The sequence below is a fragment of the Lynx canadensis genome, chromosome C2 (genome assembly GCF_007474595.2).
Source record: "Lynx canadensis isolate LIC74 chromosome C2, mLynCan4.pri.v2, whole genome shotgun sequence".
Lineage (NCBI taxonomy): Eukaryota > Metazoa > Chordata > Mammalia > Carnivora > Felidae > Lynx > Lynx canadensis.
Window position 1 is genome coordinate 49,819,215 of NC_044311.2, and position 24,377 is coordinate 49,843,591.

Sequence of the window (24,377 nt, forward strand, 5' to 3'; positions counted from 1 at the left end):
TCTTGTTTTATTAACATTCACCACGAGGATAATGTCTTGTGAGCTCAACAAAATACGGAGAGGATGCTCCTATTCAGGGCTCTTGTCTCCTCCGGGACATTAGCCTCTCTCATATTCAATTCTGCATCCGCTCTCTTGCTGGATAAGAGAGAACTCCAGACTCATAGTCTGTGACAGCTTTCTCTCTGCCCCTCCTGCATTTGCGTGCACTCTCTCAAAATAAATAAACTTTAAAAAACAAAATACAACTTTAGTCTACTGATTCTCACCCCTCCTAGTGCATCAAACTCACTTAAAGATAAATATATAGAGATATAGAGGTATAGATATATACCTAGATAAAAATGTAGATATAAGGAATCAGTGAATTAAGATATCTGGGTCCCACACCCAAGAGATTATTTTACTGGACTGAACTAGACCCCAAGCATCAATATTTTTTAGATTCTAATGTATAACTAGAGTTGAGAATTGCTACTTAATCTTTGGTTTTTCAATCATTTTAAGAAAGCAGAGACTTAAAACACATACTGAGGGGTGGCTGGCTGGCTCACTTGGTACAGCATGCAACTCTTGATCTCAGGATTTTAAGTTCAAGCCCCACATCGGATGCAGAGCTTGCTTTAAATAAATAAATACATAAATAAATAAATAAATAAATAAATAAATAAAACACATACTGAGATTACTGTTTTCTGTTTCTTTGATCTTTTCTATACTCTCCAACTTGTTTTTACAGTGAGGCTGCATTGCTATCACCAGAAAAATAAAATGGAAAAAAAAATTTTTTTAAGGAAACCAGCATCCACAAAATCCCAAGCATAAATGACCCTTCTACATTTTCCCTCTTCCTCAATAGTCACACTATTTGTGTCCATATCCTTCTTATTAGATGTCCCTTCTTCCCATACTTTTATGATTTAGTACAATACAGGCTATCATAGAAAATAACCATTATCAAATTCATGAATTCTATAGCTCTGTATCTCCCACCTTAAGTCCGGGGTTTTCAATCCACCAGAATCTAATTGGCTGCCCATTGGCATCTCCCGGGGAGTTCTAAAAATTCCCCCACATCCTGGACACACCCCAGACCAATTAGATGAGAATCTCGGAGTGGGACACACAACAGTTTTATATCCCCAGGTGACTCCAACGTGCGGCCAAGGCTGGGAACCAGTGGCTTTAAGAGTTAATTAATACAAGTCTCCACATCTAGCAGTAAGCTCCTGCTAGCTTAAAAGCACAATACCTTGGTGTAATTTCAAAGAATGGTCATTTGTGAATATGCATCGATGTTCAATTTCAGGTTGGCAAGGAATAAAAATAGACACTAAATAATAAATGTGTTCACTGTTCTCCCTTTTAATTGGACATAAGTCACCATCTTTTGTAGTTAAATATGAAAAAGTCTAAGAACACTGTCACATATTCTGACCCAGTTATAAAATAGGCAAAACAAAATTGGACAAAAAATGTTTTCACAAACTCTGCATTTATCTTACTCAGGTCAGTGTTATTTCTGAGTGACTTTGCTACTTGGTAGTCAGAATTATACTCTTATATTGCTTGAGATTCTTAGATGAAAGACCTAGGTGCTGACCATTCTTCTTGTTTGTAAATCTGAAATAAAGTGCATCTGCTAAAGTTTTAAAGAAATCCTGTTCTGTTTGATTATTCTTCTCATGTACCCCCAGGCCTCCTATCCTCCTCTTTTACAGAGAAAACTGGTGCTTTTGTTTTGGTGCAGGTCTGTTCTATGCTCTCTGGGGTAAGAATTAGCCCACAGACAACACTCACTTCTGTGGAATGAACATTTTTCAGACACAAGAAGCAGAGAATTTCAACAGTATGCAAAATACCGCAATTAAACAGGTTTTGCTGATAGTGTTATTTTAATGAGTGAAACCTCCATATTCAGAGTTGAATAAAATAAACACACATATGACCAACATGGAAATTCTGGAGGGTAGTCTTAAATGAATTCAAAAAGTCTAAAATTCTTTTAAAGAAATGGGTTTGTCCTTTTCCACTTCAAGCCATTACACATCTGTAATAATCTCTTCTAAAGCACACTCGGATTCTCAGCAGAAGTGGCCTTTTCCTTCTCAGTCTCAGGAAGGAATGGTTTATGGGTATTGCTTTGTTTTCTAAGGCAAAAGCATGAGTGAAGGAAAGAAGAGGGTCTGCAGCCAGAGAACTGATGCATTCCACAGCACAAAGATTAAAAGCTTAGCTCAGAATGCAAAAATAATGAAACAGTAGGTGGTTCTTATCTCCCCTCTTGAGTGAATTCACTCTGCAGTATTTTACTGAGCACCTACTATAATGTATGCAACGTACTGTACAACGTACCAGAGATAGAAGTCAGAAAAGTCTCTATTCTCCTGGAACTCAGAAGGAATGGGGCGGACAGAAATTAAACTGGTTTTCATGAAACTATTGTATTACCACAGGGATAACACAGTGAGTCAGCAGTGCAGGGCGACAGGAGAGCCTAAAACAGGAGCCTGACCTAGTCTGGGAAGTCAGAAAAGGCTTCTCTGCAGAAAGGACCTTTACTCTGGGATCTGAAGGAGGAGTTGAAGGCTGGACAAGTGAAGGAGTGAGTTTTGTGAGCATGGAATGCAAAAGTCCACACAGCCAGGGCATAATGAAGGAGGGGAAGAGCAAGTTGAGGCTGGCGAGGCCAACTGGTACCAGCGGGACGGTGGAGTTCTGCTGCAGACGTGAGTCTGAGGGTCTGGACGGCATCAGCAGAGTGTCAACTGAGAGGGTGGACATCTGGGTATGGAGCACCGAAGGGCAGTCTAAACCAGGGTGCACCGTTGGGAGTTACCAGCATGTGGACGGGAGCTGAAGCTGCGGAAGGGTGAAACCACTCCACACTAGGCCACGAGCCTTAAATATGAGATCTGAATATCCTTTGACACCAAGAGTTTGCACTTGTAATAACCTCAGACATGCTTGCTGAGCGAAATGAGCCCTAAGGTAATACATAAAGTATCAAAGGTCTATTGGGATGACTTTTCATTTACACAATACAAAAGAACAAACTACAATTTTTTATTTATTTTATTATTTTAGAGTGAGCGAGAGAGCGTGGCAGAGGGGCAGAGAGAGAGAGACAGAGACAGAGAAAATCTCAAGCAGGCTCCAAGTTCAGCACGGAACCTGATGTGGGGCTTGATCCCACGACCCTGGGAACATGACCTGAGGTGAAATCAAGAGTTGGCCGCTCAACTGACTGAGCCACCCAGGTGTCCCCAAACTGCAATTTTTAACCTCTGATTTGATAGCTGCAAAATAGAAAGGTATTGTGACTACAAATGCAATCACTAATAATTATTACTGTGGTCCAAGAAAAAAAAAAAACCTGGATCTTTTTTGCAACTAAATTAAATAATTATGTTGCCCTGAAACAACCCTGAATCTGCTCATGGAAAGACATTTCATCCTCCCATCAATCTCTGTGCATACATTAGGCACAGAGGAGGAAAAGACAATTGGGAAAATGAGAGAGCAGGGGAAAATTAATTATAATTATGGAAATGCAGCTTAAAGAACAAAGGCTTAAATTTGTAACACAGGTCTAAGGGGAAATAATTCTCATGAGCAACCATTTACAATGTGAGAAGTCTGCAAATCTGAAGGAAACGGTGACTGTTTATTAGACATGTTATTTCTTCTAATTTAGTAATCAGAAAATTGGTACTCCCAAGCATAAAGGAGTAAAACAATCACGGGCCTTTCTGCTTGGTTGGACAGCCAATGGCCATGGTTTAAGAGAAGGAACTCAAAGGTCCAACAGGAAAGGCCCGCCACGGATCTCACTTAACTGCAACAGGCTTGTGGCTCCTAGCAGCTGAAGCTAACGCTTCAAAGACTGAACATTGTTACTTCTCACCAACCTAGGCTTCCCAAATATCCAGACCTTCAGTTTGCCATTTTGCACTCGACTCAGATCTTTTCATCCCCTCTGTCATTACAGAATGTGAGTGGCCTCGACATAGAAAGCATGACAAGAAAGAGATCACTGTGGACTTGGTTACCCAGGAAAATCTTCCCATTAGATTCCCAAATGGGGAAAAGAGGCTGAGACATCTCAGCGTGGATTTTTGTAGATCTAGATCACTACTTGGTTCTGATCAATCCAGCTACATAAACTTGAGCAAAGCAAGCACAATGAAAACCACCAGTACCTTTGGGGACATGAAGTCACCCTAATTTGAGCTGGTGTGGACAAGAATCAGAGTGGCTCTGGAGGGGTCAGAGGAAACTGTCAGGGGTTAGGGGGATAGGATTCCACCCAATCAAAGTCACATTACCTGATCCCCTATTATGTGTACAGCCTAGAGGCTGAAGGGCAGGACAGCACTCTGAGGAGCGAAATCAGAGGAAGCACCCCTCACTGCCAGAGACAAGAAGGGGAAGAGCCAGCAAAGAATGATTCAGAGGTTTCTTCAGGATTGTGGGACTCACCCCTATAACAGTGTGAGAAGAGACAAAACAGACAACAGGCAGTAAGGCTGGGAAGAGCAGACAGCGGCTGTATACCCCTTCCCATCCTCCAAAGCCCACAGCAGTCTGCACGCAACTCCTCATGAAGAAACATGGAGATAAGAGACAAGTAGGGCCGGACAGTTGACCAAGTGTCCTCAGGGGAAGGGAAGCCATGCCTCAGCCAGAAGCAATTAGGAACACAGAATGAGGGGGGCTGGAGGGAGACAGCAGGCCCCTCTCTGAAGAGTCCCTGGTGAGGGGCCAAGTGAAATTAAACGCCCACGGAAGATGGACCCAGAGCAGGTCTTGATCACCTCGCCACCATGGACACACAAACAGGTGCCCAGGTGTGGGCCTGAAGAACTTTGCTTCCCCACCTCTCTTCCTTGTACCAAAACCTGAGGAGGAAAGTCCGAATTCCTCTTCAAGGGGAAGAAGTACAGCAGAGCCACATGAACCTCCACCATCAGCCCCCAACAGGCAGGTCAAGCCTGTGCTGGGAGTCAGGGAGGAGATGGGGCTTAAAGGAGTTTGAGATTAATGTTTTCTTTTTTTTTTTTAATTTTTTTTAACATTTATTTATTTTTGAGACAGAGAGAGACAGAGCATGAATGGGGGGAGGGCCAGAGAGAGAGGGAGACACAGAATCTGAAGCAGGCTCCAGGCTCTGAGCTGTCAGCACAGAGCCTGATGCGGGGCTCGAACTCACGGACCGTGAGATCGTGACCTGAGCGAAGTCGGACGCTCAACCGACTGCGCCACCGTCCGACTTCAGCCAGGTCACGATCTCGCGGTCCGTGAGTTCGAGCCCCGCGTCGGGCTCTGGGCTGATGGCTCGGAGCCTGGAGCCTGTTTCCGATTCTGTGTCTCCCTCTCTCTCTGCCCCTCCCCCGTTCATGCTCTGTCTCTCTCTGTCCCAAAAATAAATAAACGTTGAAAAAAAAAATTTATAAAATACAAAATAAATAGCATTTCATTGAGGCTTTCATTGAGAATTTTTTATAAGTCTAGGAAATGAAGAAACACCACGTTTCCAAAAAGCTATAGAGTAAGTCTGTTTCATACCAGCTCATACTAAAGGTTATTTCCTTTGTGTTATAACTAATATATAAGTATCCACTTTTGTAAGGCTGGCTGTGATCTGTCTCAGACCACAGAAGGAGCAAAGTGCATAAATCAATTTGGTCAGTTAATTCACAGCAAATTCTCCAATTAACCTCTGTTTGAAAGTGGGATGAGGAGAGGTTAAAAATAAAATAAAACAAAAATTTTTAAGTTTATTTATTTTTGAGAGAGACAGAGATGACATGAGTGGGGGAGGGGCAAAGAGAGAGGGAGGGAGAGAATCCCAAGCAAGCTCTCACTCTCAGCACAGAGCCCAATGCAGGGCTCATGAGATCATGACCTGAGCCAAAACTAGTCAGACGCTTAACCGACTGAGCCACCCAGGTGCCCCAAAAATAAAATACTTTTTTTAAAAAAACCAAGCACTGGGGAGCCTGGGTGGCTCAGTTGGTTAAGCATCTGACTTTGGCTCAGGTCATCATCTCACAGTTCATGGATTCAAGCCCTGCGTTGGGCTCTGTGCTGACAGCCCAGAGCCTGGAGCCTGCTTTGGATTCTGTGTCTCCCTCTCTCCCTGCCCCTCCCCCACTTGCAGTCTGCCTCTCTTTCAAAAATAAATAAACATTTAAAAAAAATCTTTTTAAACCAAGCACTTAGACATTTAGAAGTCATTTGTCCTAAATCACAGCATTTTGTTGGCATGGAAAGTCTATCCCACAGGGAACAACTCACCCAAAGTGACCCAGCTGGAGGGCTGGCCCTACAGGGTGCCATGACCCTATACAAGGCCCCTATAAGGCAGGCCATGCCTGCCTTTGCCTAAGCCTTCACTGCCTCTGGCATATTTGCAAGGTGCACCAGAACATCATACACCTGAAAGAATGCTTCATTCAATGCTTTCTGCCATAATGGCAGATCCTTTGGGGACAGGGGGTGAGGGAGGGGAAGGGGAGACTTGAGGAGAGGGCTAAAGAGGATCTACTTCCAGAATTACTTCTATTGCAATTTATAAAATTTAGAACTCAATACATTTTCTCCCATTTGGCCAATCTTCGTTTATTCCCACCCTTTCTCTCAACTTGTGTTTGATATTTTTTGCATGCAGTGTAAGTCTCCAAGAGACAATACTTCTTTTTTTAAGTAATCTCTGTGCCCAACGTGGGGCTCAAACTCATGACCCCAAGATCAAGAGTCACATGCTCTACCAACGGAGCCAGCCAGGTGCCTCCAAGAGATAATACTTTCGATTTTAATGATGCTCACAAAATCTTGACTGTCACTGCATTAATAGTAATTCTATGTGCACTGGTATTTTCTGGACCTAGAACATGTTTATACAATCCTCAGATGGAAAAGCTAGGCTTTAGCTCAGTAATGACACTAATATAAAATCTAGTGATGTCCCCACCTCCCTAAAGCAGGCAGGCTGCTGAAGTCATAACTTGTTAATAAAATGGCCTAATTAATGAGAACCCTAATTCACTTCTGCATAATTTCATTCTCCTTTCATATACAGCAGGTAGGATCTGGCATTCTTCCTTTTTTTCCAGAAAAGATGGAATGCCAGTGTAGGGGGAGGGAACTTCTCCACTCTTCTTTTTTTAATATAATGATGTCTGTCCTGAAAGCTTCCTTATCTGTCCTAAGTACTGGTCTCTCCATGGTTAGGAGGAACTCATGAGCCCAGCATGTGCACACACACACATGCACACACATCCATCCGTTCTCCCTGAAGGGAAATGTAAGTTTCTGCCAGTACAAAGCTAACTACAGAGTTAGCAGTCAAAAGAGATTCTTACCTCCTCTTAATCAGTATCTAGCCAGACTTTCCTTCCCACATCCTGGCCTATAGGATGCTCTCATTCACCATACACACTTTCTGATGTCTGACTACGCAGAGACCTCAAGCATTACTGCTAGAGGGAACTTTGGAATCTGGCAAAACCCTCATTTTAGAAAGAGAGAGAAAGTGAGGATCCCCTAGGTGACAAACGCAACACAAGTTGGTAGTGAAACTGGAAACAGAGCTAATCTCCAGGATCCCATCCCAGCTTACTTTCTTTCATAAACTGGTAGTTAAGTTTCTAAATTTACTGAGTAGGCCTCTGGCCAGGAAGGAAGGTTAGATAAACATTAAATCAATGATAAAATTAATAATAATAGATAAAATTAATTCATTAAATTAATTAAATTAATTAGTTGCATTAGAAGGTTTCTTGAGGCAAAGTAAAAGTACATAGAGAGCAATTTTTGAAAGGACATATTCCACATTTAATAAGAGAACTATTCTTCACTTTATCTAGGTAGGAAGACGACTCATAATTCGGTTTAAAACCTTCCTACTCTAGGGGCGCCTGGGTGGCGCAGTCGGTTAAGCGTCCGACTTCAGCCAGGTCGCGATCTCGCAGTCCGTGAGTTCGAGCCCCGCATCGGGCTCTGGGCTGATGGCTCAGAGCCTGGAGCCTGTTTCCGATTCTGTGTCTCCCTCTCTCTCTGCCCCTCCCCCGTTCATGCTCTGTCTCTCTCTGTCCCAAAAATAAAAATAAACGTTGAAAAAAAATTTAAAAAAAAAATAAAAAAAAATAAAATAAAATAAAACCTTCCTACTCTAGGGGCACCTGGGTGGCTCAGTGGGTTGAGCGTCTGACTTCGGTTCAGGTCATGATCTCACAGTTCGCGAGTTTGAGCCCCACATCAGGCTCTGCGCTGACAGCTCAGATCCTGGAGCCTGCTTTGGATTCTGTGTCTCCCTCTCTCTGCTCCTCCCCCGCTCATGCGCGCGCTCTCTCTCTCTCTCTCTCTCTCTCTCTCAGAAATAAAGAAACTTAAAAAAAAAAACAACCTTTCTACTCTAGATTTGTGATGATCATTCAGAAACATTCATAAAACATGATAGCAACAGAAATAAACTTCATTCATTATAAGCTGGGGTGACAACATGATAACTAAAATGAAAGCAATTAATAATTCTTTCCAACATCACAATTATAATTAGCAGTTCATGACAACAAAAGTTAAGTCACTAAATTTATTCTATTAAGGAACTCAAATGTGTGGGAAAAAACTTATGTGCATAAAAATTATATATATTAATTGCAAATACACTGATTATTGGTTTAAGAATCTGTCCCAGGTCAGGAAAAAAAAAAAAAAAAAGCTATAATTCGTTGCAACCAAGAGAAACAGCTGAGAGTGTAATTTTCAAATAAGAATAATTCATGAAACTAGAACCTATTAAAATCAGATTCATACAGGGATGCCTGGGCGGCTCCATCAGTTGAGCATCTGACTTCAGCTCAGGTCATATCTCACGGCTGGTGAGTTGGAGCCCAACATCGGGCTCTGTGCTGGCAGCTCAGAGCCTGGAGCCTGCTTTGGATTCTGTGTCCCTCTCTCAGTCTGCTCACCCCCCAACCCCCACTCATGCTGTGTCTCTCTCAAGAATTAAAATTTTTTTAAATTTTTTTAAATTAAAATTTTTTTAGGGGCACCTGGGTGGCTCAGTCAGTTGGGCGTCCGACTTCGGCTCAGGTCGTGATCTCGCGGTCCGTGAGTTCGAGCCCCGCGTCGGGCTCTGTGCTGACAGCTCAGAGCCTGGAGCCTGTTTTGGATTCTGTGTCTCCCTCTCTCTGACCCTCCCCCGTTCATGCTCTGTCACTCTCTGTCTCAAAAATAAATAAACGTTAAAAAATTTTTAAAAATTTTAATTTTTTAAATTAAAAAATTTTTAATTTTTTAAATTAAATTTTTAAAAATTTTTTAAATTAGAAAGAAATAAGATTCATATTACACAAATCATTCTTTGCCAAGTTTTGTTTTGTTTTTTTTCTATTTCAAACATCAGGTGCATAAAAGCCAAGTACAGAAAAACCTCAGCTACTGGGGCATCTTTAATAGGTATACAAACCCTTCAGATTCAATAGATTCCCTAGAAATCTGGGCAAAGGACAGATGAGTGAGAAATACAAAAACAGCTTTTTATAATTCCTATCAGGACCCCTCTCATCACTGAACATAGAATTATGTCAGTTCAACCAGGTCATTTTTGTCAGCCAATATACACCATTTCCTAACTTTTCCAGATATTCATTCCTACCATCAGGATTGTTGCAGAGAAAAGAGAAGATAAAACACTGGACAGAAACAGACTATTAACAGTGTTTCTCTTTGGGCGGTGGGATTGTAGGTAACCTTCCAAATTGTTTCCAATGAGAACATACTACCTCCATACTCAGAAAATGAGACTATGAATATGTTTTATGAACTGTGAAGCAGTATACGAATGTTACATTTTTTATTTTTACTTTTGTTGAGCATTGTAGCTCATATAGTTCTCATTCTAATGTAGCTCTTTTCTCCTGACCACCATGTAAATCTTTATGTAAAGTGTCTGGCCAGCACAATTTGCACAGCCAAGTCTATACAGTCTAGAAGTCGAGTATCTTGCAGAGGAAGTGGTCCTTTTCTGTTTATAATGGAAGAGATTTTGTTTCCTTTTGTTTTGAATGATTTGGTTACGTGAGAAGAACTATCAACATAGACCATGTGAAGCCAAGCTATTAAGCAAAAAGCATCCAACTACTCATCCCATATTCCAGAAGCCCCTTCCAAAAGAAATCTGGTATTTCTGACTCAACATGTCCTGCCATTTCTCTTCTCTCAGAGATGTTCTGAAATCCTCTACAAAGATACTATCATTAGTGGTCCCTTGGCTTAAAATATACAAAAACTCCTCACAACTCTCCATTAAGTTAAAGAAGTTCATGTCTTAACAGATATTCATGTTCACAGAGGTAAAGAGGAAGAGTAGAGGCATCATTCTTTCCTGATAAATATCCTCACGCAGAGAAATCCAAAATGATACTTTACACTATCAGAAACACTTAAAGCTACTGCTTTATTATAAATGAATAGAATCATAATTCTAACTGGCCTTAATCCTTTTAATCTTGGGTAGATCTAAGATCCCTAAATCCTTTCAAAAGAGGAATTCTTAAATGTAAGGAACCAATTCTTATTTTAAGTATTCTACTGCCCCCTTGTGTATCTCATGTTTAGTGGGAAAGGTAGCTCACAAAATACAGCAATTTTTTTTATTCTCAGAAATACTTCAGTAGAATCCCAAATATTAGAACTAGAAAGAAACTGAAAATCAAGACCAGCATGTTCATTTCACAGGGGACAGAAGGGAGATCTTGAAGGATTATATCATTTGCCCCAGATCATCACAGCGCTAGTTAATAGCAGAGCAGATACTGCTGAATGGAACTTAAGCCTCTGAGTGCTAATTTCTCTACTGAAATGGAGACTGCAGGCTGGAAGAAAAGAAATAATGGTGTTTTGGAGTTAGAAAGATCAGAGTTTGAAAGATCACCACTTCACAATTTTCCCCAAGCCTGTTTCCTAGTTATAAAATGGGATGAATAATAATTATTACAAAGTTGTCCGAAGAATTAAGTATGACCATGTTCATCAAGCCCTCAGTAAGTATCTGCAATACAGTAATACACGAAGTGGTAATACAACTATAAAAATACATAGAAAATTGTTTTAAATTGTTATAGCCTTTGAGATCTCTGGACAAAGGCATTCTAAAATACTATCTGGCGGCATTTAACTCTAAACTTTGTCTAATCGGGCACAAAATAAAACTTGAAAAAATAAAGCTAGTTCTTCTGTTGTGTTGCTTCAGTTATCATATTTATTCTTTTTTTTTTAATACCAGTAAGAAAATTGTGACAGAAAATACCCCACAGCAAATGCTGAAGCAGTGAACAGAACCCTTAGATGAAGGTCACAGAAAAACAAAGCAGAACTCAGTGTCCCAGTCACGGTATAAGGTCACAGCTCCTCTGTCTCCTTTGCTAAGGGCCCTGCATTCACCACTGCAAGGCCAGGAGAGCCGGTCTGGAAAGGTGGAGGCAGGAATTTTACTTCTGACCTTGCTAATAATTAGCTAGATCAACTTGGGCCAGTCATTTCATCTCTTTCTTGACATGTAAGATAAAGTACTACTTACCTCGTAAAGTCCTATAGTAAGGTAGCATAATAAATGTGAAACAAGCATTGTAACCTCCGAAGTACTTTAATAACCTCTGAAGTAAGTAAGCTAAGTTTATCTTAAACTGAAAGCAATAAAAAAGCTTAAGTCTGTCATCAAGTAGGGGAAGAAAAACTAAACTTGGTAAGTTGAAGGCAGCCTAGATTACAGGATGTTATACAAACAGCATTCTGATCCCTGGGAAATTTCTCTCTACCCTCGACGATGCCCCTGGCTTTTGATGAAGATTACTCCCAAAATACTGGCAACATGGAAATCTTTGACTCTTAAATAAATTTCCCTCAAGGGTATCCTGATAGCAGGACTGACAGAGCTTATCCCTGACTATATATCACAAAACAAACGCACCAGCAGGGTAAAGGCAATCCATCTTAGTTTGCCAGGAAAATGACTAACATTGATTACTCTCTGATTTGTGGCTGCAGTAATCCTGATCCTCATAGGCAAGTGCTGTGAATGGCTCTGTTCTATTTTTATAGGTGGCCTGAGAGTGTGACACACACCGCGCTGGTAAGGAGCACGGACTGGTGATCCACATATGTTAACTGAACACTTACTACGTGTCTAGCCTCCCAGAATTTCAAACATCAGAAAGAGGTATTACTGGAGTTGGCAGCATAAAAGAGGAAAGGCACTGATATAAACTAATCTGTAAAGAAAAAAATGATAACAGCATTATGGTTATTGAGATGGGCACATTGCTTACACCTGTAGGGAGTAAGTCCACTGGGGCTTCTCAGGCAAATCATCCATCAACAAGTTAACTCAAGCTCTTGATTCAACCCAACAATGATGCCATATTTGCATCCAGAGTGCTAGAATAAAAGTGCTGTCGGAAACAAAATAAAAGATCCAACTCCATAAACATAAAAGGCAGCTCACCGTGAAACACACTGTTGTCCACCAGAAAATGCCTGCGGTACTGCACACAGTTTCTTTTCTCCAAGTTCCAGTAGCTCATTGTCAGAAGATTTCTGGCACAGCATCAAAACCAAATTGCTGTCAAGGGAAACAGAATGAGACAAAAATGAAGAAAATGGCAGCCACACGCTCACCCCGGTAACACAATGCATCAGTTACCCAGCATTATGAGGCAACCCATGCAGCACACAACTTCTCCACACATGGAAGCAGAGTCCCGTACGTCCTGAGAAATTTCCCACAAGCCTTCCCAGAGGGTAGAACATCATTTAATGCACGAAAACGGTAGCTTTTTCAAATAGCACTTTTCAGGGCGCAAAGTTATTGCTGTCTCAAGGGAAAATAAATCTACCATTCGGGAATAAGTTTCAGGACTAGTTTATGGGCTCTAGGCCTTGCCCATATTTGACCAGGATTCAACCCAGCCAATGCTGGTAACGTCTCAGGAAATTTCATCTGCAGGAGGGAGGTGAGTAACAGGAGGGTGACTGTCCTTACCAGTTGGTGAATTTTGTGTCAGTACCACTCTGGTAGACTATGCAGTCAATCCACAGAATCTTAGAAATTAACAGTGTCCATGGAGCAATGGATAAGCTAAACACAGTAACAAAGCCTGCCTCCTTTTGGATTCACTGGTGGTCCATTCAGTACCATTAAGGTCTGGATCAACCCACACTGAACTTATTGGTGTAAGTAGAGCTGGGCGCAGGCCTCAAGCAGGGTGAACAAGCAGTGTTGCCTGCCCCCACGTGAGGCTTTCCCCTCCACAGAGAAACACAATGCTAACTAGAGCAAGGGCTTGAAAAGCAGAGATTTGAGCTGATGAATTAAACTCCTCCAAAAGCTGATGTGCATAACCCTGAACAAGGCCCCCTTTGTTCACAGGATTTGGCTAAAGCAACTTTTCAGAATTCCAGCTTCTTTTCTGGTCACGGAATAAGGCCAGGCAACACCAAGCAGGGCTGGCATGAAGGAAAACTCACAGGTGGGAAACAATTTGTTATCTGTCCTAGTAGAACAATCTAGAGTTTTGTAAAGATACTCCAGGATGAAGTCAGCCAGCCAGTGAAAAAAATAAATCATCAGAGCTTTGTCTATTCATCAGTGGAACAACTGGTGAAAGTCCCTAAAACTTCTCCTTGGCTCAGAGGCCCATTCTTAACCCTCTCTAACAGCAATATTATCTGACTCCTACCTATCCTACCTTTCTTCTGACTCCATGCCTCAACGCCTATTTCCTGCCTTATCCCCACCTGGCTAAGTCTGGCTGCCTGCCACCCCTACTCCCTCAGGCTGAAGATGAGTCCCACCACTCCAAATTAAAACCACCTGTTGATCCCATTGTAAAATATGACAGAAAACAACTGATTATTGGAGACAATGTCCTCCTCCAATCCAAGTGAATACTACAAAGAGCTCTCCTCTTAAAAACTATTTTTAGGGGTGCCTGGGTAGCACAGTTGGTTAACCGTCTGACTTTTGATTTCAGCTCAGGTCACGATCTCACGATTTGTGTGAGAGCCCACATCGGGCTCTGTGCTGATAGTGTGGAGCCTGCTTGGGATTCTCTCTCGCTCTCTCTCTTTGCCCCTCCTCCACTCACATGCTCACTCTCTCAAAATAAGCATTAAATAAATACTTTAGTTATATAAATAATGTGTTTGTATACATTTATTAATTTTTTAATGTCAACATAAATTCATCAAAAATTTTTCAAAATTTAAAAAACCCCGCTTCCCTCATTCCACATCCCTCTCTTGGAACGAACACCTTTGTTTGGTGTGTATCATTCCAGTTCTTTTCCTATGTATTTACATATGTATGTATATACACAATACATACATGAAATTTTACTTAAATTTATTTATTTATTTTGAGAGAGAGAGCACAAACAGGGGAGGGACAAAGAGAGAGGGGGAGAGACAGGATCCTAAGCAAACTCTGCACCATCAACACAGAGCCTGATGCAGGGATCGAACCCATGAACTGTGAGATCATGACCTGAGCCTAAATCAAGAGTCAGATGCTTACCCAACTAAGCCACCCAGGTGCCCCCAAAGACATCTATATTTTAATAATACCATTTTGAAAGAACTGGAAATAACTTTTGGGATTATCAGTAGTACCCATTTTCTTAAAAAAATGTATTGTTTACTCATATTAGAAATATTTTGAGGTACATGGAATTAAAGAGAACCCTGTCTGTATTGATGCTCATTTTTCCTTACTCACTTGATTTTGTGGTTTCCTGTGTCATTCTTTTGCCCTATTCGTTCTCAATCCAAGGAAGTTTAGAGGCATCTGAAGGTGAAAGAACAATGTACATTTGTATATAGTTAGCAAAACACATGCACATACCTGACTCTCACTTGGCGTCCTCTTAACCAGATGAAAGAAGGAAAGAAGAGGGTGTTAGCATAAGTGGTTCACCCATGCTGCTAGGAAAAGGTGGCGGTGGGATTTGAAATCATATCTTCAGATTCCAAACCCAAGATTCTAGCCATAACAGGCTATAAAGAACTAGACTGTTATGTAATGCAGTGGTTTTAATTTTTTTAAATTAATTTTTTGGTGGTTTTTAAATATGTCCTATAAATTCTTGTGCATTTCTCCCTCTCTTCAAACAGTAGAATCTAATTCGCCTTCCTTTGAATACGGCCTGCATTCAGTGATTCATTTCTAGCAAACTCAGCTGTAATTGATGCTGTGTAATTGGTTCCAAAACTACATCATAAAAAGGATACAGCTTCTGCCTTGGCTCTCAGAATGTTCACCCTGAGAACCAAGGCACCATGTTGTAAGGAAGCCCAGATATGAGTGTTCCAACTGACAGCACCAGCTAGGCCCTCAGCCAACAGCCAACATCAATGAATCTATTGACCATTCTAACCCCAGCCTTCAAGTATTCTAGATGAAGCCCCAGAGACAGAGGTACAGAGACAAGCCATCTCCTCTGCACCCCATCTATATTTCTGACCCACAATAACAATGAAAGCTAATAATTATTGTTGCCTTAAGACACTAAGATTTGGGTAATTTATCATACAGCAATATATAGTGAATATAGGTAGCATCCTCAGATACATTCAGTGAGGACTGAGACCTTCAACTCTTTGAGGACAGAAATACAAATTCCCACAGATGTATGTAATAGAGATATTTGATCACCAGTCCTCTACGGACCCACCTTTCCAACTTGATCTTTTTATTCACACTATAATCATTGCCCTTTTCTTTAAGGGCTGGTTAAAAAAACCACTGCCTTCCTGAAATACCCCCAGGATCTCCCCCTCCAATTTACCTGAAACTCTCTCAGGCACTGAACTGCCATAATCCTAGCTACCAGTTATTGAGTACCTACTATGTACCAAAAAAAAAATTTTTTTTAATTTTCAAGTTAGCTAACATAGTATAGTCTTGGCTTCAGGAGTAGATTCCAGTGATTCATCACTTACATATAACACCCAGTGTTCATCCCAACAAGTGCCCTCCTCAATGCCCATCACCCGTTTTCCCCACCCCCATCAACCCTCAGTTTGTTCTCTGTATTTAAGAGTCTCTTATGGTTTGCCTCCTTCTCTGTTTTTATCTTATTTTTCCGTCACTTCCCTTCCTTTCCCCTATTGTTGTCTGTTCAGTTTCTCAAATTCCACATATGAGTGAAATCATGATATCTGTCTTTTTCTGACTGGCTTATTTAATTTAGCATAATACCCTCCAGTTCATTCCATGTTGTTGCAGATGGCAAGATTTCATTACTTTTCATCACCGAGTAGTATTCCATGGTATATATCTACCACGTCTTCTTTATCCACTCATCAGTTGATGGACATTTGGGCTCTTTCCATAATTTGGCTATTATTGATAGCGCTGCTATAAACATTGGGGTGCATGTGCCCCTTCGAATCAGCACTGCTGTATCCTTTGGATAACTTCCTAGTAGTGCAATTGCTGGGCTGTAGGGTAATGCTGCTTTTCAATTTTTGAGGAAACTCCACACTGTTTTCCAGAGTGGCTGCACCAGTTACTAAGTACCAGTTATTGAGTACCCTATCACAGTTCCTGTGATAAGGCTTTATTGACATCATGGGGTCTCAACCTTGACTACACATTAGAATCAATCTCTTGGGAAACCTTAGAATCCCAGATCCCAGGCCACACCCTAGACCAATTATATCAGAATCTCTAGGGGTGGGACTTAGGTATCACTCCACAGGTGATTTCAAAGTGCATCCAAAGCTAAAAATCATTCTTCATTCTATATCATCTCTATAATATCATTCTATATTATCTCTCCTTCTTGAAGAAACTCTTCTGGGTGGGTGTTTTTAGGAAGAATAGGCTCAGAGAATATATACGGTTGAGCTAGAGCACAAACGTCTAAGTAATTGAACCCTATGGCTTCCAGGATATAAGCCTCCTTACTTTGGTTAATTGCTTACACATCTTACCTCTCCTGGCATCTGCTTGCTGCTGAAGGATAGAAGATTGTAAGCTGCCTCTGGGTGCCCGACCCGGGCAATGCACACTGCAGGCCCTTAGTAAACATTAACGATGCCTTCCTTATATGCCCCATTTCCTGGATTCCTACTTGTTGAAGACTGAAGGAAGAAAGGGCTCACTCTGGCCTCTAGAATCAGAGCAAATGATTTCAAAATCTAGAGATGATGGAGATGGAGATAATGGAGTTAGTAGGGCTGGGGCAGAGAAAGAGAGAGTTGTGCAACAAACTCAATCTTGGTTTAGATCAGATTTAAAAGATCCCAGGGCCAAGTGCTCACCAAGGGGAAGCAAGTGCTCACCAAGGGGAAGCAACTGAAAGAAACCTTAGAAATCAGCTAAGATAAACCTCTCATGTTGAAGCCAGAAAAAAAATCTGAGGCCCAGAAAGGATGAATAATTTGCAGAATAGCATAGCTGTTAGATAAAGCTGGCAGGAAACCCAGCCTCAGGAGTCTCAAAGCAAGGATCTCTTGAGTGTTTCATGGTCCCATTTTTGTGAACACGATATGTGAAAATATCTACTAAAATATAATTTCATTGATTTTTCAAAAAATGACAATTTAGATTACATCAGAGATGTACTTCACTGCACCATGTACTCAATTTGAAATTGTTTGGTCGATTTTCAAGCAAAAGCAAAAGATGTTTAAAAACTGATTCAACTTGGGGCGCCTGGGTGGCTCAGTCGGTTGAGCGTCCGACTTCAGCCCAGGTCATGATCTCGCGGTCCGTGGGTTCAACCCTGCATCGGGCTCTGTGCTGACAGCTCGGAGCCCGGAGCCTGTTTCAGATTCTGTGTCTCCCTCTCTCTCTGACCCTCCCCTATTCATGCTCTGTCTCTCTCTGTCTCAAAAATAAATAAACATTTAAAAAAAAGTTAAAAAAAAAAAAACTGATTCAACTTTCTTTTGGGACTTACAAAATGCTCACTCCACCTCCTAAGAGGTTTATGGAATGTATATGTTACATTTAGAACTCTTTAATAGAACATACAGATCCCCAATCCTTGCAATGATTCACAAAATTAATAACTTACAATGACTAAGAAACATTGTATAGGGAAGTAACTGTTATTAAAACTGGCTTCAGATTCTGCCTCCAGAACAAGGTTAGTAATTTTTTTTTTTTTTAGTGGATGGTAAAGTTATAGGAAATGCTGTATAAATGCATTTATGTTTAACTGTTTTTATCCATTTTTAGAGCTTTAAACACATAGAAAAGCTCAAAAAACATACATAGTGATATCACTCACCACCCAGAGACAGCTGCCATGGACACTGTGGCCTATTTTCTTTTTTTAAAACACAAATCAGATCCTACTGTTTTGTAGTCTACTTTTCTTACTTAGTAACTTACTCTAGCCATATCAATAAATATATTTCTACAAGATAAATGTAACTTGAGAAAGAAGTTGTAATCAACTCCACTCAAAGACCCCCACATTCCAAAAACTCAGTAAGAAAAAAGGCAGCCATAAGAAATGAAAGAAGCCATACAAGCATGCAGAGAGGATGCATGTATCAGAGGCACTGATAAACATCCACAAAGTTTAAATACTCCTAAGTTTGCTTTATGATTAGTATCTTTTATCATCATTCTACATTTATTCATTTTTGCCGTTTCATCTGTAGGTTCATGACTAAAACTGCCAATGTCAAACTATAGGACAATCAGAAAACTATAGCAGGACACCACCAACAAAGAAAACAGAAATTCTAGGATGACACCTTTTTTTTTTTTTTAATTTTGTTTACTGTTTATTTTTGAGACACAGAGTGCAAGCAGGGGTGGGGGCAGAGAGAGAGGGAGACACAGAGTCAGAAGCAGGCTCCAGGCTCTGAGGTGTCAGCACAGGGCTCGAACTTACAAACGGCGAGTTCATGACCTGAGCCGAAGTCTGACACTCAACCGACTGAGCCACCCAGGTGCCCCTAGGATTGATACCTTTAAGAAAAGCAGGAAGTATTTTCAGTAAAAAGCAAAGATGTTTAAAAATGCTTTTAGATATGGTAAATATAAAAATATATAAACCTTGGTTTTTTGAGCATAATTCATTCCGGAAACATGCCTATAATTCAAAGCACTTCTATATCAAAGTAAATTTTAAGAACCATTGGCTCAGTTGTGATCATGTGACATCCAGCATCACATACAAATTGTATTGCAAGACATCACTCGTTTATTGAGTTAAAATTTATTAGAGATGTTTGCTCATCGGGGCGCACGGGTGACTCAGTCGGTTAAGCATTGACTTCAGCTCAGGTCATGATCTCAGCTCAGGTCATGATCTCGTGGTTTGTGAGTTCGAGCCCAGTGTCGGGCTCTGTGCTGACAGCTCAGAGTCTGGAGTCTGTTTCAGATTCTGTGTCTCCCTCTCTCTCTGCCCCTCCCCTGCTCACGCTCTGCCTCTGTCTTTCAATAATAAATAAACATTAAAAAAAAATTTTTTTAAAGAAAGAAATGTTTGCTCATCTTATGGAACACCCACAGAACAAGTTACTCATAATCCAAGGTTTTACTATACACTGGAATATTATTCAGCCATCAAAAAGAATGAAATCTTGGGGCACCTGGGTGGCTCAGTCAGTTAAGTGTGCAACTTCAGTTCAAGTCATGATCTCACAGTTCATGGGTTCAAGCCCCACATCAGGCTCTGTGCTGACAGCTCAGAGCCTACAGCCTGCTTTGGATTCTGTGTCTCCCTCTCTCTGCCCCTCCCCTGCTCACGCTCTCTCTCAAAAATAAATAAATGTTAAAAAAAAAAAAAAGAATGGAATCTTGCCATGCAATGACATGGATGGAGCTAGAATGTATTAGGCTAAGCTAAATAAGTCAATTGTAGAAAGACAAATACCATATGATTTCACTCATATGTGGAATTTAAGAAACAAAACAGATGAACACATGGGAAGGGAGGAAGGGATAGAAGAGATGAAACAAACCACAAGAGATTCAACCACAGGGAACAAACTGAGGGTTGATGGAGGGAGGTGGGTAGGGGATGGGCTAGATGGGTACCAAGTAAGGAAGGCAGGTGTTGTGATGAGCACTGGGTGTTGTAAGTGACGAATCAGTGAATTCTACTCCTGAAACCAATATTGCACTATACGTTAACTGACTAGACTTTAAATTTTAAAAAGGGGGGAGGGGGATTGCTTTTAGCACCCTCCAAATTAAAAAGAAATCCTTCATACAAACAAGTACTTAACTGAACTAAAGTCCCCTCAGGAAAAGCTCCAGAGTGGCAGGCATCTGCTGGTTGTCGTACCCAACCCTCCTTCCTCTGGCTTTCCTCTAGGAAACTCCTTTATGTCCATAGACTTAGCTCATGTCAGCTTATCCCCTGACCCAGGTGGGCATGTGGTTTAGGCCTGTCAAATCAGAGACCTGCACCCTCCAGGCCACAGTACAGGAGGTGCACATCTTTTCGGACCACCGAGAGTCAGGCATAGATTTCTGTTTGACCTGTTGAAGAAAAGAAACTTTTCTGTTAGACTTAAAGTTGTGAGCCCTCAAAACCTAAAGTTCCTGGCAGCCATCTTGTCCCTACAAAGGTACAATCTGCGTAATCCAACCCAGAAGAATGGAAAGAAACTAAGTCCTATTGGATCCATCCCCCCACTTTTTAGTTAAATGAGCCAGTACATTCCCTTTTTTTGTTTAGTTTTGTTTAAGCCACATGGAGTTGAGCTATCACTTGCAGCCAAAGGGTCTTGATGGGTGAAACTTGTCAGCAAAGCAAAATGTAAAGACAATCCACCTGGCAGTTATGAGCTCTCTAGTCTAGTTTCATCTCTAACAATGACTCAGGGGAGACCTTGGGCAAGTTGTTTTTAACTGGTCCTGAGTTTCACAATAGAATTCTGTATTTTCTTGGGATTTCCTTAGAGGTAACACTGCATTTAAGTCCTTTGTTCTGGTAGCAAAGGATCCCCTCACACCCTTTGAAGGTGTATGAAGCACAGCAAAACCTGAAACTTTCTCTTTAGCTTTAGAATTCCCTTAGTGCTTTTTCTTGGTTGTCTTGTTTTAATCATTCTTCTTTTTTTCTTTAGCTTATTTTGAGAGAGAGGGAGAGAGACTATCCCAAGCAGGCTCCGCACTGTCAGCACAGAGCCCTATGCAGGGCTCAAACTCATGCACTGTGAGATCATGACCTGAGCGGAAATCAAGAGTCGTAAGGCTTAACTGACTGAGCTACCCAGGTGCCCCACCCCAAACCTCAGCATTTTTTAAATGTGTGGCAAACCCATATCAGTGCTTTAACATGAGTTTTATGAAACACTACAAATCTATTCAAGTCATTTGAATGGCTTTATAAAAGATAAATTATTCAAGTTTATACATGGAAACCAGAGTTCTAACATTGTGCTAAAGGAATCAAAAGACAGAAAATCTTTGAGAGAGAACTTTGCAGGGTGGAGGGAACACTATACATACATACACACACACACACACACACGCACACGCACACGCACACTTATACATACATATATAATTTTTTTTAACTCCAGTACAGTTAACATACAATGTTAAATTTGTTATGGGTGTACAATACAGTGATTGAACAATTTCATATATTACTCAGGGCTCATCAAGATAAGTATACTCTTGGCACTCCTGGGTGGCTGTCTGTTAAGCATCCAACTTCAGCTCAGGTCATGATCTTGCGGTTTGTGAGTTTGAGCCCCACATCGGGCTCGCCACTGTTAGCCTGTCAGTGCAGAGCCTGCTTCAGATCCTCTGTCTCCCTCTCTTTGCCCCTCCCCTGCTTGTGTTCTCCCCAAAATAAATATATTTATTAAAAAAGATAAGTGTACTCGTCATCCCCATCACCTATTTCACCCATCCCCCAATCCCCTCCCCTCTGGTAACCATCTGTTTGTTCTCTGTAGTTAAGAGTCTCTACAGTTAAGAGTCTGTTTTTTTGTCTCTTTTATTCTCTGATCATTTGTTTCTTAAATTCCACATATGTGTGAAATCATATGGTATTTGTCTTCTCTTTGACTTACTCGCTTAGCTTATTTCGCTTACCGTAACACTCTCTAGCTCGTTCCCCGTTGTTGCGCTTCGTTTTCCTTAAGTAGAGGGATTGGTCTGCTACATGCTGACTGCCTCCTCTACCTCTTTACCTACTGCAACCGCTGCTACTACAGCCCGTTCTCCTTTGACACCCCTCTTCCGTCAAAACTGACGTTCCTACTCCCATTCCTCCCATTCTTTCTTAACAGGATATTATTTGCAAATCCCTTTATGGTTTATACAACATTTCCATTTGTATCTTCTTTTCTTAAAAAACTGACACTGGGGCTCCTGGGTTGCCCAGTCAGTTAAGCGTCTGACTTCAGTTCAGGGCACGATCTCCCAGTTCATGAGTTCAAGCCACGCATCCGGCTCTGTGCTGACAGTTCAGAACCTGGAGCCTGATTCAGATTCTTGTGTCTCCCTCTCTCTGTCCCTCTCCCCAACTTGTGCTCTCTTTCTCTCTCTCTCTCTCAAAAATAAACATTAAAAAAAAAAACTGACACTTAGAATAGCCCTATGAATCATGGACCATGAAGTATGAGTTCAAACAAGTTAGTAGGAAACAACAGGTTGCAAATCTATGTTCTCTGACACCAAATCCACTGTCCAGTCCATATCCTCTGTCCAGCAGTGTTCCGTCCCTGACACTCAGCTTCCTATGGAAAGAGCCTAGGGCTGTGTTACTCGTGATAGGTAAGACTTATTCTTCTCATTCCCACCCCTCAATCCAACTCCACTAGGGGCCAAAGAAGGGCAGGCGGCAGGAGGCGAGGCCTAAATGAAATGTTACTTCAAAAAAAAAAAAAAAATGCATACCTTGTCCCTGCAGCCGGGAGCCTTTGAAGTATACAGATTGGAAGGGATCAGAGTAAAGTGTCAGTTCTCTATCAAATGGTGGGAGGTTTCTTTGCAATGAAATTTGAGTGAACTACTTGGACCAAGTTCAGAAACACCAAGGCCAAATTTTCTAGCCAGCCATTATGTGAAAACTGTTTGAGGAGCTCATGTATTCTCCAAATTGCTAACAACAGTGAAGAACGCTATAGCCAAAAATCAAAATATAATGCATAAACTCTGTTGTTGGAAAGGAATTAATAAGGATTATGGGCAACTCCTCCCTACTATCCCAAACTGTATCTTTATTTATAAGTTAAATTATAAATTAAAATTACAAATTAAAATAGCCTGGAGAAAGCAGAGTTGATTTCCATTAGTAGATACTATAGCATTTAACTTATATGGAGAAGTAGTGATTTTCTTTAAGCCTTGCTGAGAGATAAAAAGACATAATTAATAGGCTCTGACAGCATTATTCACAAAACAGTAAGAAACAGGAAGGCATAGGGGAAAAGACCACAAAACTGTCCAGCACCACATGGCCTTTGACAACACATTTGGGAATTTCTGTACCCAGGCATCCCTAGAAGGTCAGAATTCAAGTCAAATCCAGTTGAAAGCTAAGATTTCAAAGAAAGCTTCTCTTCTTGCATTTCTGCACTAATTCTGAGTTACGAGAATTACACAGTGCAGGGATGAGGTTTGAGGGCCATAGCTCTTCTTCCTCTGGACCAAACCCAAACTGATGGCTTTAAAGCAGTTCAGAACCCTGGGTGAGGCACGGAGGGCCTGGGCCCCACTCCACTCCTCAGCTGGCAGGTCACTGTCCTGTATCCATCTCCCACCCCCATTCACAAGCTCCCTCCTCCACTTCCCACAGGTTTCCAAGCACTGCCAAACTGGTTGTCAAAGGGCTCTACAAACAGCCTAATTCCATAGCTAGCCCCCCTTCCCACTATGTACAGAAAGGGAAAGAAATAAAAGGGCACTTTGTTCATTTTTTTAGGCTCACAGGGGACACCACTAAACCCTAAGTTCCTGGTGTGTTTTGTTTCTTTACAGCAATCAGGAGCTGAAAATGCTCTGAGCTAGTTGAGCAATGAGCTGCAATGCACCCTCCAAAGACCCATGGATGCTTCATTTGAAAAGGCTGGCTTAAAATATAGTATGTATCCAGCACTTGACAGAGTACCTACCTTTCACTTCACTAATTCCTCTTCTGGAAATACATCAGAAAAAAATAAAGAAATTTTATGTACACATAAAAATGTTCACTGCATCATTTTTCATGACACAGAAAAATCAGAACTCTAAATATCCAACTATTGGGTTAGCATTGACGGTCATACAGATATTAACAATTGTGTTTGCAAAGACTCTGTAAATGAGTGTGGAATATGCTCATGGTATCATACTATATGAAAAAAAAGCAGGATATGAAACATCAACTAGGAAAAACAAT

General features: G+C 41.1%; 1 protein-coding gene across 1 annotated transcript in view; it reads right to left on the reverse strand.

The window, feature by feature from the left end:
- PLCH1 (phospholipase C eta 1) overlaps positions 1 to 24,377 on the reverse strand; it is a 221,658-nt gene that overhangs the window by 176,437 nt on the left and 20,844 nt on the right. The window contains exon 2 of the mRNA XM_030330183.1: positions 12,512 to 12,628. Within this exon, the coding sequence (XP_030186043.1) occupies positions 12,512 to 12,590 (79 nt within the window). The 5' untranslated portion in view covers positions 12,591 to 12,628. The remainder of the gene's footprint in view (positions 1 to 12,511; positions 12,629 to 24,377) is intronic.